This window comes from Ciconia boyciana, chromosome 1 (assembly GCF_034638445.1).
Source record: "Ciconia boyciana chromosome 1, ASM3463844v1, whole genome shotgun sequence".
NCBI lineage: Eukaryota > Metazoa > Chordata > Aves > Ciconiiformes > Ciconiidae > Ciconia > Ciconia boyciana.
The window spans coordinates 134,219,805-134,234,812 of record NC_132934.1 but is presented as its reverse complement, the minus strand read 5'-3'; the positions used below and the strand labels follow the sequence as shown (position 1 = coordinate 134,234,812).

At 36.5% G+C, this 15,008-nt stretch overlaps 1 protein-coding gene across 4 annotated transcripts in view; it reads left to right on the top strand.

The window, feature by feature from the left end:
- Window positions 1–15,008, top strand: part of CDKL5 (cyclin dependent kinase like 5) — a 142,821-nt gene that overhangs the window by 112,190 nt on the left and 15,623 nt on the right. For all 4 annotated transcript variants that reach the window (XM_072849174.1, XM_072849152.1, XM_072849168.1 and 1 more), the window contains exons 12-14: window positions 2,010–3,036; window positions 6,468–6,573; window positions 8,642–8,765. In XM_072849174.1, coding sequence (XP_072705275.1) covers window positions 2,010–3,036; window positions 6,468–6,573; window positions 8,642–8,765 — 1,257 coding nt within the window. The remainder of the gene's footprint in view (window positions 1–2,009; window positions 3,037–6,467; window positions 6,574–8,641; window positions 8,766–15,008) is intronic.

Sequence of the window (15,008 nt, the reverse complement as noted above, 5' to 3'; positions counted from 1 at the left end):
TGTTAGCCTTTTTCTTGAACAACAGTAGGAATTTTGTGGCTTGGAGGATGCCTGAGATTCCAAAGGAATGCTCTTTTCTTTGGAATGCTACCATTACTGTACATGTGCAAATCTGTCCAAGGTTTTGATATCTGAAAGTTCAAAATTCACATGGATTTTTAGCGGCTAAATGTCCTGAAAATTGTGTGCATTGATCATTCTCCAAATTGGGGATGAACAGAATTTTGTCTGCAGTTGCAGTTATGAATCAAGTCTAGACTACTTGAACTTAAAGCAGGGTGTATTTGCTCAGTGACTCCCTTGTTGGACCCTCATAGCTTGAGAGAAGCCACCTGGTTTTAATACATCAACGAACCAGGTTTACTGGTAGATAAAATACTTCAGTACAAAAAGCCTCATGGTATACCTCTGACAAAAGCTTTCCTAAAGGTCGCCCTCTGAAGTATGTAGAATTATAGTGGCTTTTAATCCTAGCCATGTTTTTCTTTAGCTCTTCCTGTGGGGTTCAAAAAATTACTTTGCATTTTAAGATTTGGGATGATGACATTTAAAATCTATACTTTTTTGGAGATAGACACCAAAAAGTTTTAGCTGCCCTTATAGATACTTAGGATAGAAGTTTTACCATTAGGGATGTGGCATCAGAAAGGAAAACCTAGATCCATGGGAAACTTCTTGTCTAATACAAAGGCTTGCCTAGCTGCTTGATTTAAAATTACTAGGTTCCTTATATCTCTAAGTTTTAAAAAAATATACTTCCTTTTAACTAAAAAATATTTTAAACTGGCATTAAAATTGCTAAATTTCTGGAAACTGTAATAGAGTACATAATTAGATCACTGAAAGTGGGTAGTACAAAAATCCTAAGTATAAAAATGGCTAGCATTATCCAATTATAATTATCAACAAGTTCAACGAAGGTACAAACTCATCTGTACAGTGAGCTCTCACTTCAACCCTCGGTAATATATGAGTTACATTATCATAGATTTGATGCAGAAATAAGTTAACTGTTCATAGCCAGCCTAGGTCCATCAAGGCTAACAAGTACAGCTGCAGCACTGCTCAGTCATAGTTAGTTTGCAATGCCAGCATAAGTCCAGAAGCAGAACTAGTTTTATGCTGGAAAACCTGAGATAATAAATCCTGCTCAAATAAATTCAGGCTGAGTGTTTGCAGAACCAACTCATATCTCAGTCCCATAATCCCCAAACCAGGAGAGCTGGAAAGTAGAGTAGAGATTAAGGACATCACCAACTAGCTCTGCACCAAGTCAGTCTGGTTGCAGAGCATTTCGGGTGCAGCTTTGGGGACGAGTTAGTGTGCCAAGAACTGGGATAGTGCCAAGTTCCCCAAAAGCTGGGGTTCCTGTGGTAGACCTGGTTTGGGGTTTGGTGTTACAAGGCTTGCTCTGCTGCACTGAGCTCAGGCTCGCTCCATCTGAATGTCTTTACCAGCACAGTATCCTCTTTTCCCCCTCCTCTCCCCTCCCCTCCCCCTCCAAATCAGACATATATTAGATGGCCTGGAGCATTGATTGTATCAGGTTTTTTTGACAGTGCTGACATACTTTATTGTTCTACCTTCACTTTGATATGCCAGGTGTACTTAAGATTTTTTTCAATGGATATACAGTTAATTTTCGTAATGTAGTGCTTACGTTATTGATGTGCACATATATTACTCAACACACATGGATAAATGTGTAAATATATGTTGGAATTTCTATGATTGGATTTTGCATCTTTGCTTTTTTTTGTCAGCAAAATCCATTAACCAAAGCTGAGTTTGTGCACAACCAGAAAGAAACAACAATGTACTAACACTTGCAAATCTGTTATTTTAGTGAAGCTTCTGATGCCTAGTGGGCAGTATTTGATCTTGCTGCAGTTAAATTTTGTGGTTTTAAATGGCAACTCCCTTCTGAAATGAGTGTACTTTTGTTGAAGTTATTAATACGTGAATATGTAATCTGGTATATTAATGCTTCTTTATGCATTTTAATGTAGAAATCAAGCCAGCAAAAGTTCTGCTTTGCAGTCACACCACAGATCAAACAGCAAGGATATACAGACACTAGGGGTTGGCGGGCCAAGAGAAGAGGGTCTTCCAGCAAATGAAAGCTTTTTAAATGGAAATCTTCCTGGAGCTGCACATAGTCCAATGCATACAAAAAAATCAAGCAACACACCTGGATCTGGCAACAAGGATCTAGCCAATAATAACATGCCACATCTTCTCAGCCCAAAGGAAACAAAGGCAAAAACAGAATTTGATTTTAATGTGGACCCAAAAAGTTCTGATGGTCCAGGCACAAAGTACCTGAAGTCTAACACCAGATCTCAGCAGAACCGGCACTCATTTATGGAAACTTCTCAGAGCAAAACTGGGACACTGCAACCCGGCGATAAACACAGTCGCCACAGCTATATTGATACTATCCCACAGTCTTCTAAGAGTCCTTCGTATCGGACAAAGTCAAAGAGCCATGGCGTTCTGACAGACTCGAAATCCGTGGGCAACCTTTCTGAGGCCAGGGCCCAAGCTGCAGAACCAAACAGCAGTAGGTATTTTCCATCCAGCTGTATGGACTTGAACTCTCCTACCAGTCCAACTGCTCCCCGACACAGTGATAACAGAACTTTGCTCAGTCCGTCCGGGAGGAATAACCGCAGTGAGGGTACCCTGGATACCCGAAGAGCATCAACAAGACACTCCAAAACAATGGAGGAGTTAAAACTGCCAGATCACATGGATGGAAGCCATTCCCACTCTCTATCTGCTCCACATGAATCTTTTTCCTATGGTCTAGGTTATACCAGTCCTTTTTCTTCACAGCAGCGCCCTCATAGACATTCTATGTATGTGAGCCGGGACAGAGTGAGGTCAAAGGGCTCAGAGGGTGGCTTAAGCATAGGGCAAGGGATGGCAGCCAGAGCAAACAGCCTGCAACTGTTATCTCCACAGGTGCAGCATAAGTCACTCACAAGATCTGTTGGCTCGTCACGAGAAGACTGTACGGAAGATACTAATAGGGTTAGTTCAAAATATTGCCTGTTATGGAAGGCTTACATTCCTCTGTTTCATGTGGGGACAGTGTCCTGCTTTCTCTCTTCTGTTTGCTTGTTTGCATAATTATTTATTTATTTGTCATCTTGTAAGGCAAGGATTGTTGTTGTTTTTCAGAAGGGCTAAACATTTCAAGTGCATGAGAGGCTATTTAAAAGATAATTTTTAAAAATGGGACTATGAATACCATTCTCTTAAAGTACTGAAATGCAAGAACAGAAAAATTTGTCTCTGAAGTTAAAATTTCATTAGTAGTTCCTAGTCTTTGGTTACATTGTCTGATGTCATTTTTATAATATTGTTTTGCTTAATTAACCTTCTCATTTGTGTTTTTATTTAGCTTTTCTTGTATGTCTTTCTGTTATGAATGCTAATGTTAAATTTTGAAGTGAGCTTTTCACTGGCTTATAGCAGGATATTATTGCTGAAATGCCTTAATTTACTAGAGGAATATCAAAACTTGCAATATTTCTCTTTATTAGTATGATAAATAACTGGGGTAGCGTAGAGATTTTGTGTTGGAGAAGCCACCGGTAAATTGACTCCTTACAGTGATTACTGTCACTAGATACCTTGCTGTGTTTTACTGTGAGCATTATTTAATGAGTAGAGCAAGGGCTAGTTCTGGTGTTGATTTACATTCCTCACACAGTACTTCTGAATTATTTGATGTTTTACACATCAGATGTGTAAGGATGACTGCATTTGTCCCCACATCTTTAAATTGCTATACCATTGATCGAAATTGGAGCAAAATGGTGCAGAGAGAAGTACAAAAATGAGTGTTTGTTTCTCTATACGTATATCTGTGATAAAGTGAATTCTAAGGAGAGAACATCTAGTTCAGATTTGTTGACAAATTGAAGGAAGTCAAAGAGCTGCAAATATTATTTCAGGTCTAAAAATTATGCTTTACTGTGAGAGACTAAAAAACTCTGCCTACTTAGTTTATGTAAGAAATATGTGTAGCTGACTTGATAGTGGTCTACAAGTACCATAAAAAAGAGTTTTCAGGTAGTGGTTGCCTCTTCAGTCCAGGAGGGAAAAAAAAGGCATAATATGTTTTTTTGTACTTACCACGTCTCCTCCATTCAGGATTATGTGTATTTCACACATGAGAAAAGATCTCATCAAAATAGGAGAAATACAATGTAATTTAAAAAAAAAAAAAAAAAGCTACTTAGAAGGGATTACAGCAGCTCCCTTTCAAAACTAGGTTGGTTTTTTTTCTTTGTGTAGTCATTTTTCTCTCTCTCTTTCATTTCAGTCAAGTTAAATGTTGCTTATTCTTCAGGGTGTTACTGTAGAAGGGCAGTAACACCAACATTTGAGTTTTTTATAATAAAAGCTCATGCTATCTTGTATTCTTCAGAGCATTAGGATCTTTTTCTGCATTATGTAGCAGATATTAATTTGATAAGTGATTTTAATTTTATTTCCTATTATGTAGAGGCAGATTGTTTTCATTAGAGCATTCTTTGTCTTTTGACAATGGGTTGACAGATTTTTATTTTAATTAGAAAAATTGATGTGTAACAATGCATATGTTTTTGTTCATTTTGGTTTGCTTTGGAATGCCTACTCATTTGTAAAGAACTTGCCTTTAAAAACACTGACCATAAGAGATAAACTTAAGCCTTCAGTTAATGCTTTTAAATCTATATTTCAACCATCAGAAGTCTAAAAGGAAAAATACTCTTCTGAAATGGATGGCAAGTCTGTAAAGCCACAAAGCTGTTTTTATTTGTTTATACTACTATCAATAGCAAATCAGAATTAAATTGTCAATCTTCTTATGCCTTGTAAAGGCATTTTCACAAAGAAGTCATTCTTTGGCTCCTTCCTATCCTTTTTTTTTTTTTTCCTCCTACATTCTGCATTAGGAATCAGAAAATTTAACTTCCCTCAGGATCACTGAATAAAAAAAATCAGAAATAACATAAGTGTTCTCAAGGATTCTTTATTGTTCTACTATTTCCCCCCCCCTTCTGTTCTGCTCACATTTTGTGAAGTTTCCTCGCTTCCATGTTTCTAGCTTCTCATTGATTTTTCTCTTTAGCTCTACCAAGTCTTTTTAGAGAAAAACATTCTTTATTTGCCAGGCTTTAAATCTTACTTTAAAAAAAAAGAAAAAAGACTCATATTCAGTGTTAGTTTGGGGGCTTTTCAAGTCTCAGTACAACACTTTTGTTTTGAGGGTTCTTTTTTATTTTAAATTAAACATACACAAAAGGGGGCAAGCAGAATAAAATCAAGTTGCTATTACTGTCTTATATTTGTAACTTAACTGCTGACAAAGAAGAGGTGTCTTACACAAGTAGTAGTTTAATCAAATGCTTCAGCCTCTTGTAAATTTTAGAAGAATCAAACTGTGATTTAAAGCATTGTTTTAGTTTCCATTTCTCGTCTTAGCACAGTTTCAAGGGTTGTTTCGTCTGTGGCAGTGAGGCCAGATCTTCATTAATAAAAGGCAAAATAGATTTTGCAAATCACCCATCTAGTGAATTGAAATCCCAATTTTTAATTCTGGTTGGGTTTTTTGTGTTTTGGGTTTTTAACCTTTGTCCTTCTTGGACATTCTAGATTTAAATTCCTATAGGGGTTTCAGTACGGTTTCCTGTGGGGTCTTGTAGAGAGCATTGAATTTTATCTGGTCAGTCTGTCCTGTGGGAAAAATTGCAGCATCTGGTTCATTTAAGAGTGGAGTTAAGTCATATTTGGTGGCAAATTACATGCATATGGATGTTTCTAAGGCCGTACTTAAGCTTTTGCTTGAAGTACCTTCCAGGAAGTACTGTATTCAGGAAAATAGAGTAAATTAGAGGTAACGATATTCTTTTTGCTATCCTGTCTGATTTAACTATTTAGCTTACAGATTTCTTAGTTCAGGGACTACCTCTTTGCATACAGTGGATTTTGTGACTGTTGGTACCTCTGGGTACTACTGTGTAACAGCTGATAAGAGATAGTGCTTTGGTGTTTAAATTATCACAAATTATATGGGTTTCCTCTTTGCTTTTTAAAATTTGCTAGTAGCAGAGTGACCAGATTCCATCAGAAATTAATTTAACAAGGCCTCCGGTAAAAGATTCCTTCAGAGATGTTAGAACCGCATTTCATTCGCAGCAAAAATCTGAGGGTCTGAATCATGCTCAAGCCTTTAAAATTACAACTAAGAGGCAAAATTTTGTTAATGCCATTTTGGAAAAAGCAAGCAAACAGCAAAACCAAATAATTTTGATTACATAGTCTGTGATTTGATATTTGCAGTTACTAATAACATGAAAGGAAAATTGCGTGTGGTTAAGTTTGGGGTTTCTTGCTTATGTATGTTGGTTAAAAACTGCAAAACAGTTTATAGTCTTTCATTTTAAATAGTTGATTGTTCTTTTGTTTAGGGTGGAGCATATCATGATCCACACACAGAAGATGGAGCATCTACTAAGGAAAATAGAATTCTGTATAATGACCCTGTTCCAAGAAGAGTTGGCAGCTTTTACAGAGGTAATTTTATGGTGGATCTTTCAAAATTAAACAAGAATTCTAACATGGAATATAAATTAAGTAGTGGAAATGGATACAGAGAACTAACATGAACAGCTAAAAAAGTTTATTGGAAAAACAATTGTTACCCCACTTTCAGAGAACTGGGTTGACCTGCTAGGTTGTATGCAGTAACTGCATTAGTATCATATTATCTATTTGCAAATGATAACTCACTTTGATTGAAAAGTATATCCAGTGCACTACCTTGTAAAGCAGAAGATAATTTCTTGGGGGAGTTGAACAAAATAAATTAATATTACCAGAGTAAACAGTTCACTAATGTTTTTAATTCGTATTTTAAATTCTTACTAACATTATATCTAAACACCTTTGTACTTGTAACACATTGACGTACTTAACTGATCTGTTTCAAATACTGTGGTGCGTGGAACTGTAATGCTAGTTTTTCATTGCTCGAAACCTATATTCATTTCTTTTGTTCAGACTTACTGAAGATCAGGGTTTCCTACAAGCAAAAGCACACTTATATAATCCCAGTTCAGAATAAATAATAACACAGGACTGTGCATGTGCATATATATGTATGTATGTGTACGTGTGTGTGTGTATATACACACACACACAGATATTGTTCTATTATGGTACACAAAAGATGGTGATTGATGAGCAGCTGCCTTGTGGCTAAACCTGGGTAATCCTTTTGAAAAAGACAAGGATGATAAGAAGCTAATTACTGTCCTGCAAGTGTTAGGAGGCTTGTGGGGCTCCCCTGAACCTTAAGAAGTTCCAATCAGCTAAAATTCGATTATGAGTCACCTAATAACCTTAAGTAGCGTCGCAAATCTCCCTCTGATCCTCTTCAGGTTGATCAGTTGGCTGATGACCTGATTTAGACATGTTAAAATCTGCCAATCCTTGCAAGTGTCCCATTGCAATATTAAAACCTGTGAACAATATTAAAGCTTGTACTGTTTTGAGCAGTGCTTTTGAGTGTAAGGTTTTGTAGCACACGCATCAGAGAATCCTTAAGAATCCTCAATCCTGAATTGCTTTTGTTAATCCTTAAAACACTCCTAAAATTGGACATGGATTATCCTTCTTTTTTATACAAAATGAAACAGCAGTTCCAAGGAAGAATGGCTTTCCATAAGTCATGTGCTAAGGAAACTGTAGGTCTAGGGTTGCATTCAATTCCTTATTATAAACTAGAGGTTTCTTCCTCTTTAATTATATCTATGAAACAAATATATTTTAGTTCACAGACTTAATTATTGCATTGGAAAAATTATACTATATTTAAATGATACATAGATAATAGTATATCCAAAAACTATTGAAAGAAAAAGTTACTATGAAAAAGGTAAATTCATATTTATGCAATTCTTAAGTACTGACTTAATACAAAGGTTATTAGCATGTACTTTTGTACTACAGCTGGAACAAAAACTTAACAGATTCAGTTTTGATAAATAGTATAGTGTGATGCTGCAGTAATGCTGTGGTGATATTCATAATTCTAATAAATGAATGCTCTAGGTATGCATAACCTATTTTCAAAACCACAGTATTTCTGTTTGAAAAATATATATCTGATTTTGATCCTTTCATTTTTAGTGAGTAATCTCTTACACTTAGTTATATTAAAATCTAAAGTAATTTTTTTCAGGATGGGTACTAATTTTTTTAAGGTCTAGGTGAAGACAAAGTGTAAACTGTAGTATTTTCTGTCTTTAATAGCAGTATTCCAACCTTTTATTCTATTTCCTGTTTTTAAATATCGATTGCACTTGTGACTCCCTACAGATAGAAATGTTATCAAATCTTATAACAACTTACCCAAGTTCTGACGATGGTCTCATTTTACAAGGAATATTACCTTGCAAGTATCACAAAACAACAACTTTCCAAACTGTAAAAAAAGTATGCTTTTTTTTCTGTCATACATAAAGTACAACTGTGTCTTCACTGTCTTGTTTCTGTAAAAGAGATAGAGAGGAAGCAGACAATTGAAAGATGTGATTTTTGGCAGAGCTCAGTATACATTGTTTGCTGTTTCTCTGTTCAGTTCCATCTCCGCGTCCAGAGAGTACGTACATAGAAAACAATGTGTCAAACAGAGCCTCTGTGTTACCAGCAGACAGCAGCACGGTGGCAAACCACTCAAAGAGACAAACCACCTTTGACACCTGGTGAGTTGTTATTTACACAGATGTGTAGAGAATGGCAGGAAAAAAGTAAATTTTTAACAGGAGGGAAAAAAAAATCCATGTTTTTTTCAAAACTTAGAACTGTCTATATGTGCTTAGTTGCTTCCTCTGTCTATACTGACACAGCATTGCATGTTTGCTGTACCCTTTTGAGCAATAAGAAATACTTCATTACACCATCACACTGAATGCATTAAAGATTATATACTTTTGTCCAGTCTTTCCTGATTTTTTTCCACTATTAATCTTCGGTTAAAGATAATACAAAGTGCTTGTGTGCATATAGTATGGATAGCAAGGCCATAGCTTCATCTGTGGATTCCAGAAGCATGAATTGTCAGACAAACGGAAAAAGTATCAAAATGCATGTTTCCATATATAAAATAGGACTGTATTAATGAAGAATATAACATTCACCCTACAATGGGGACTGCTGCTCTTTTTGCTTACTCACCACAGAAGGAAATGAGTACGTTCTATGGGAAAATGGACTAAGCAACATCTTAATGTTGTATATTGATTTGAAAAGATTAAAAGCATCACATGGCTCCATTATATAACATATAACAATTAACTATAATTATGCTAATAGAATGACAGCATATGCGTAGCTTTGCAGGACTTAAAGGGAAATACCTTAATTTTGTTGCTCTGAGAGCTCTTCAGCTCTAAAATACTCTTAATCTTCTACTTTGTTCAATCACAATAAAGCACACTGAATAAAAATAAGCAAATGGAGCTTCAAAGGATTGGTGGGAGGAATGGACTGTATGCATTCGCATGGTTCAACTAAGCTTCGTACCACTATCTGAAACACTGTGCTCTGAAAGTGCGATAAAATCATGCTATCTAAAGAACTGTTTCAGTGGTTTGTTGACTTAATGTGTTTTCACATGAACAACCTGTGAATTATCTGCTTAAAAAAGAAAGGGGGTGGAGGGAGTGGGAAAGGGAAACAACTGATATTTCAGCTTGTGTTCAGATTATATACCCGTGCCAGTAATAGAAGATGTTTACTCCAGAACCCTTGTCGCCTGCTCTGATTCACTAGAATCTGCTTCCTGTCCTTCCGTAGCTCCACCTACATCCATTTTGTGGAAGTTAGCTGAGGAATCCGGTCATTTATGTAAAAAGGTGGTACTTATGTTGTGACTTATGTGGCTAAAGAAGGTATTTATTCCTACTGTTGAACCCTTTTACATGTTTTGTGGTCCTTCATATCTGAATCTTTCTATCTTGCATATAACATATGCCAACTGGAATCTTGTTTTGCTTTATATATAATTCGGCAATATATTACCTTTTATTATGTAGTCACTGCAAAGAAACATGTAATGTTATTTTAACTCTGAAATGAAATAATAGCATATGTTATTAGAGCTGGTTGGGAATTTTTTGACAAAGTATTTTTTTGCTTACAATGCCAAATTATCGAAACCAAAACTTCTCAAAGGAACAGACTGATATCCTCTAACCTTTTATTGGGAAGATTCTTCAGCTCCAGGATGGAATTGCCAGTCAAAACCAGAGATACACTCAAAATAACAAATATTCTGGGGTCAGCGTTATTTTTGGTATGTGAGAAACTCAAGTTCAGGGCCCTTGTTCTTCATTATTTAAACCAGAGGCTTGAACCAAGATCTTGGATCTAACAAGTGAACGCCCTGAACCAGAAGGTAGAGGTTATTCTGGAGCACATTCTCTGTTTCCCTCAATATATTCTCTTGAAGCTGTTTCATCTTGTTGAAATAGTGAAAGGACAACAGAGGTGCTGAATATGGCGTAGCGAATAAAGCCCTTCATTAACTTTGAGACAGTTAGATTTAAGTCCTTGCTCCAATTAATGTACTCAAATATTTTCACAAAGTGGAACAGCTCCTTTGAGAGAAGAACCCACAGAAGAATAAGCATTTCTTCTTGTGAAATGGGAAGAATGGCAGTGCCTGCAACACCAAGTTACTGATATTTTGGCATGCGTTTCTCTTTCTCTTTGCTTTTCCTACTCCCTATTTTCCTGAAATGTTTCCTGCCCAGCTCTACATGTTAACTCTGTGCAAGTTGTCCTGGCAATGGTCTAATGTTGTTGCAAAATCGTTCTGTGCCATAAATGCAGCTTAATCAGATTCCTGAGTGATGTAGAGTCTGTGTTCCTCTACTTAATTTTCTGTACAGAAGTTGTGTAAACACTTATGAAAATGTTGAAAGCTCTAATGGAATGTGATTCTGCTTACATCAATTTTATGATGAAGTAAATATTTGATGTTTGACTGACATACGTAACTGGTACATGACAATTCATCTCAAATTATGAGTGACATGTATTCCACCTGGACTTGCCACTACTGTAAAATATTGCTTCTCTCATACTATTGCTCTGTGTTGCCTTTCTTCTGTCAAAGATTTTGTGAATGTTTGCTAGACTGAATTATCACAGATGTTCCCTTGTCTTTGTGTGCATTTCTTCACTCTGTTCCCACTGTCCTGCCTCTTTAAAATAAAGGTGTTATAAACTCGACTTTTGTCATCAGGTTTTACTCTTAAATTACTAGATCATTTCTGAACTTCAGACAACTTAATTTGGAAAAAGGGAAAATTTTCATCCTTCTAGAAAATCTTTTCTTTGCCAGAGTTTAATTTCCTGTAAATGACCTCGAACTTCCTCAATTTTTCCTTTTTGATACAAGAGTAGATGTTTTCTTCTCTTTCACTTGTACGAGCTTTGTCTTGAGCTGGGCAAAGTCAGTAGGTATAGGCAAGATGCTTAACCTTGTTCAGCCAGTGTGCCAAAATGTTTGCCTGAGTTATCTTTACCGTTGTTATAGTTCTAAATATCTCTTTGGAATAAACTCCCAACATGTAGTACTTTATCTCACATCATATTGGAAGTGTTTGCAGTCATTGCTTACAAGATGTCTGGGAGCTTCTGGAAAGCTTTGTTGTTTAGACCTTTTATGTCCATTTAAATGTATTCATTCTATGACAAACAGCTTGTCATATCTTCTCTAGCATGTGTCATACCTTCCTGTAAAAATAAAAAGGGGAAATGTATATAATATTTATTATTAATTTTATATGTATATAATATATATAAACACACACAAACTGTCATTCAAGAAAAGAACAAAAAAAAGAACATCCTACTCTTAGGAGTGTCTAAGGCTTACAATATCTATCTACCATTAATTTTCAGGACTCCAAAAGAATACAGTATTTTGTAAACATGACATGACTGGCTATAATATTGCTGTATCGGTGTAACAATGTAGTCACACTTTATGTTCCTGAAACTAGAAGGTTACCAATATCTGAGCAAACTAGTTTAAAGCTTGCTCAGCTGTGTCTGCAGTACAACTGTGGCTGCATTCTAAATACTTTCCAGTTCATTTACAGAATTCTTGAATTTGTAAAAAATATCGGGAAATTACAAGTTTGTAACTTGCAAGCTTAAAAATCATGTGCGTGTGTGTTACACTGGTTGAGGCTTTAGGAATCTGCTCCGCATAGCTTGAAGATGTTCACCTTCTTAATGGCACAGCTTTCCCTCTGACATTTCCTGCACAAGACTCTTGCATATGCGTTGTCATCCAATATGTTTGCTTTATTCATCTGTTTGGCAACAGCTGAGCTTCCCTACCAGTCTCTTCTAGTAACCAGTGCCTCTTCCCTGACCCTTCCCCAGTCATCAGTGTTTTTGTTTTGTACTAAAAATTAGATGATGCAGTCTAATGTTATTTGCAAGGAAGCTTTCCAGAATTTGTAGTCATCAATAGTCTGTCCAAAAACTAAGCCTACTGAATTATATGCTTTATAAGTTTACAAAACCAACCACTTCCAAATGTTTATGGTTACTAATGTTGAATGATACCAGGGAGGGGGGTGGTGGTGTATGTATATATACACAGATATGTATACCTTTTTTAGTGATGCCATAACCTCGGGTGATCTAGTGGCTTTAGTGGCTTCTGGGTGGTATTCTGTATATAAGACAGTAGATCTGGGGTTTATTCCACTTAATAAATCCTCCTTTTCCACATGAAAAAAAAATATTTGCAGCTCCAAGCAAAGTTCAGATTTGATCTCTGATTTTTAAACTTTCAATGCCAGGCTTTTAGACCAAGAAGTTTTACTATGGGCTTTAGCTTGTGGGATTGAGATTCTTACCTTAAGTAAACCATCTGTTTGAGGTGCTTCACTAGTTTCTGACATTTTCTTGCCTTCATTTATGGTAACTTGTTAAGCAAAACCAACAGCTAACTTGGAGAATTAGTGTTTGTTCATTTATGTTCTGAAGAAAACGTCAGACATTTCTGTAACTCCTCCAATTAGACCAAAATCCTTACTCGTGTAATCGTGAGCGGTTCAGTAAAGGGAGTAGTACACTGGCAGTTAAAGAGGATTTCCAAGCCAGGCTGCCTGCTGAGATTAGGGTTGCTGAAAAATAACTGAAACAAGCATGAGGAATTGCCTCCCAAAAAGAGCTGTCTGCAATACAAACCTATCTACGGCAGCATGAATGCAGCATGCTTCATATTTATTCTTTTTAGTTAATATTAAAGAACATCAGCTTGCTTGCCCCATGCATGTTTGCTGCTACACCTCATTGTACCTGCATGAAGTTGGATACCTTTCCTGCCCAAGGGCAATAAATGCTAGTGATAATCACAGAATTTCTGTTTATACCTATGCCTTTTCCAAATGTCTTGGACCAGAATAACCAATGTGATCTACGTTATATGTCCTAAGCATGCAAAAGGCTCACAAAGATAAAATAATGAAGAACAGCACATTTTTCCTTTGGTTTCTGCTTGAGAGCAAGCTCTGTGAGTGGGGGCTCTTCTCTAGGGCTAGTCTTACTTGCTAGTAAAAGAAACACTGCGTAACAGATTCTGGTGTAACTGTTTGCTTTCCAGAGCTGAAGCTTCATGCAAAATACCAAGATACTTGCAGTTATATTGTAAGAGTTTAGTGTTGAGTGGCTCTACCATACAGATTTTTTCTGACAATCCTAGTTTTTTCCTGTACTGTCCATTGTCTGAAAATCATCTTTTGGGATGCCTAAAATATCCCAGTGTTTCATCTCATTGATCAAAATGTTCTGCTCTATTTTTACTCAGTACAAAATCCTGGTGTTGAAACTTCCTGCTATAATGCTATATATGTTCACTCTCTTCACATAATGAGCATGTGTTTTGAAGCAGTTGCTTGTCAAGGTCAGTGCTTTTTCAGACAACTGTACTGCAATATGAGTCATAGGAGTTAATGACATAAACCAGTCGGTGTAAAACCACTGGCTTTTGGGTAAGCTGCAATTGAAAATGAGCACAGTTCTCAGCCCCTTATTTATTCTCTTTGTCTGGTCACTATAGTCATAAAGAGGAAATGATGGTGCAGAATTTCACTTCTCTCCTCTCTGCTCATCTGCTGTAGGGAGCAGTTTTCTTGTCCAGGTTCACTGGTCCAAAGAAAAGCATTTACACATGAGTGAATCTCTGTCTAAAAGTCTGGCAAAAACTGTCCCAAGCTTTATCCTGAAGATTAAGTTCACCTTTAAAAATACAGCGTCACCATTTTGGAATAGACTTCGGAACAGAAAAGCTATAGCCAGACATTGAAAAATCTTAAAGGACAATTTAGAGTAACCACTTGGGGACTTCCTTATGATCTGACAGTGGTTCCTCAGCAGGCAACGTAGTCACTGGGTTGGTAGTTTGTACTGGGGCTGTGGTTCGGAGTATGTTTGCAGATGTGGATGCACAGTAGCTCCTTTGGGGAAAGGCTTGGAAGATTCTCAGCCCCATTCACATATTTTCAGAGTACAAGCAGGATACTTGGGGTGCATGCTTTCCTCCAACTTTTCTAACAAATTAAGTAAAAATCCTTTAGTAAATAATTTGGTAGGTATTTTGCCTGTGTTAAGTCAGTCTCGTGAGTTCACCGAATCTGTAAAGCTGTCAGTAGTCTTTACTCTCGGGCCTTCTCTTTGGTGCTTTAAGTGACTAATACGAGACTGCCTTACTGCTGTTACACAGTGGTACCAAATACAGGGACGTGACAGAAACAGGAATCCTGAGCAATCCAGTGTATTAAAATGTGTTATAAATATAATAATTATATTAAATTAGAGATTTTTCCTGTAGCGTTGTAATTTTCACCTTCAATATATGTTGTTGTGCACCTGAATGTGTTTCCTGGTATAGATGTAAGTTCCAAAAATCTAAATTAGGA